Source organism: Pteropus vampyrus, unplaced genomic scaffold, assembly GCF_000151845.1.
Source record: "Pteropus vampyrus isolate Shadow unplaced genomic scaffold, Pvam_2.0 Scaffold7, whole genome shotgun sequence".
Taxonomy (NCBI): domain Eukaryota; kingdom Metazoa; phylum Chordata; class Mammalia; order Chiroptera; family Pteropodidae; genus Pteropus; species Pteropus vampyrus.
In genome coordinates this window covers 973178-975770 of record NW_011888788.1, presented here as the reverse complement: position 1 = coordinate 975770, position 2593 = coordinate 973178, and the positions used below count along the sequence as shown (strand labels likewise).

At 47.3% G+C, this 2593-nt stretch overlaps 1 protein-coding gene across 1 annotated transcript in view; it reads left to right on the top strand.

The window, feature by feature from the left end:
- LOC105299308 (vasopressin-neurophysin 2-copeptin) overlaps window positions 1-1764 on the top strand; it is a 10138-nt gene extending 8374 nt beyond the window's left edge. Inside the window, exon 3 of the mRNA XM_011370986.1 lies at window positions 1697-1764. Within this exon, the coding sequence (XP_011369288.1) occupies window positions 1697-1764 (68 nt within the window). The remainder of the gene's footprint in view (window positions 1-1696) is intronic.
- Window positions 1765-2593: the final 829 nt, after the last annotated feature.

The window sequence follows — 2593 nt, the reverse complement described above, 5'->3', positions numbered from 1 at the left end:
AGTCTCCTCTTCCTGAACCCAAATTTCCTGGAACCCACCCTCCGTCTCCACTCCCTACACCAACATCCACTTTGTCACAACTTGGAATGACAGATACCCTCCTATCACATTACAGCTACTGTGAAGGTCTCTAAATGTTATTTAAACCCATCATTTTGAAGTTAGGACAGTTATTGGACCTGCCACTAGATCTTGTTTAATGTTTTAAATAAAGAAGCACATCGGTGACTCTATCACAAATTCGTTCTAGCATTTTTATGCCTGAATGTAAATATAATTGGTTTCCTTTGTAATCTCATGCTTTTGCTTTATGCATTTAAAAACAATGCAATTTTTTTGCCTTTTTTTTTTTTAACATTTTTAATATATCTTAAAATGAAAATAATTAAAAGAATGACAGACTGCTGCGGTGGAAGGGGTGTTGGTCAGTGCCATAACCAGAGAGATGGTCAGCATGGATCCTCCTTCAAAAAAGGACTTGTCACCCAGCTGCAGAAAGCCACTTGGCCCAAGGTCACACCTTGCCCAGGTGGCCCATATCCAATTACTGGTCCATTTTGGCCCAATGCCAGGCACCTCTGAAGGACGATTTCAGCTCTGGATTTCCCTGCAGGGTCACCTGAGGCCCACATGGAAGTTCTCCCTCTGCCCAATCCTGTTTCCACTCCCTACTTTTCACAGGTATTATCAAGGGACCTTGATAATAAACATTCTGCATGTGAAACTCCATGTCGATCTGCTTTCTGGGGAACTTGGAATGGCACAGAGGAAACGAGGCCAATGTCAGAAAGAACAGACTCAGCAGGACCAGTCCCTTGATGTCAACCAAGGGGAGGGGAGACTGGGATGGCCCCAGCTGGTCCTGTATTCTTGTTGACTCTCCCAGAGGAGGGGGCTAAGGCCACTGAGCAAGTCGCAGAGCCTGGCTGACTCCCAGCCACTGGTGTGGGCTGCCCAACACCCAGGAGCCGGTCAGGCTGCCCTGGATTACCAGTCAACAGTCAGTCTTGTTTCTCACCCAAATCAGCTCATTGGCATTGCTGAACTGGAAGGCCAAGAACTTGACCCTAGAGACAGCCACAGTGAGACCTTCCCTTCCACCGCTCTGTGGGCACACTGACCTCACCAAGTTAACACATGCACATAAATTACCCTAGCATAATGGCCCCCACAGGGCCAGCATTCCTTCATCTGTTCAACATCTTGATCTGAAGATGCACCCGTACCAGCACAGGCCTCTGGGAAACACCAGTGAACCAAACAGACAAAAGCCCCTGCCCTTGGGGCCTTGTATTGGTAGTGGTGGGCGCGATGGGGTGGAGAGATGTTAAACAATAAACATATTTCAGCAGGTTACGAGGCAGTAAGTGCTAAAGTAGGGGCATGTCACGATTTTCCTCAGAGTGCTCAGTGCAGACCTCTTTGTGAAGGTGACACCTGACCCTTGAAGGCCGTGAGGAGAGAAGCCATGTAGGTATCTGAGGGTAGACTCGTTTTCTATTGCTATGTAACAAATTACCACAAATTTAGCAGCTTAAAACAATAGCCACTGACTATCCTATGGTTTATGTGGGCTTGGGCAAGCCTCAGCTGGGTCCTCTGCTCAGGGTCTCACAGGACTGCAGAGAAGATGTCGGCCAGGTTGCATTCCTTTCTGGAGCCTATGAGGTTTTTGGCAGGATTCATTTCCTTGCAGCTGTAGAACCGATGGTGGTTTTTTTCTTCAAGGACAGCAACAACGAATCCTCAGTGCTTCGAGACTGAGCACAGGGAAGCCTCTTTTAAAGGGTTCACCAGACTAGGCCAGACTCACCAGGATTACCATCCAACTGATTAGTTTGGATAATTGAGGCCTTAATTTTACATCTGCAAAATCCATTACCATATAATGTAGAGAGTGATAGCCATCACTTTTGTCATATTCTTCTATTGGTTAGAAGAAAGTTACAGGCCCTACCCACATGCAACAGGAAATTACACAATGGTGTGGAATACCAGGGGCAGGAACTACAGGGGCCATTTTTGAATTCTGCCTAGCATGGAGGGGGACTATTCTAAGTAGAGGAAATAAGCAAGTGCAAAGGTCCTGAGGCGGACATGTGCCTGGGATGTTCGAGGAACTGCAGCTAGGCCAGTGGGGTTGGAGCAGAGTGACCTGGGGTCAGAACAGTCACATGGGACTAGGTCACATAGGACCAAATAAAATGGGGAACCTGAGCGGATTCTGAGTGAAGAAGCGATGTGATTGGATTTACATGTTATGAAAACAATTTTGGATATTGTGTTGTGAAAGGATCATAGATTCCAGGAAGCCAGGAGGAAGCTACTGTAGAAATCTCTTGTGAATGACGACGGCTGGCTAGACTGAAGTGGTGGGGTGCATGTGGGGAGAAGTGATCCCATTCTTTGGAAGGAAGTTTGGGGTTTGCTTATAGGTTGGATATGGACAGAAGAGAAAAAGGCGTTAAAGATGACTCCAAGGCTTTTGGCCTGAACTGTGGGAAGGATGGAGCTGCCACCAGCTAGGATGGGGGACCCCGAGGGAGGCACAGATTTGAGTTGGGAAGGGCAGGAGCTCACTGTAGACAGACAA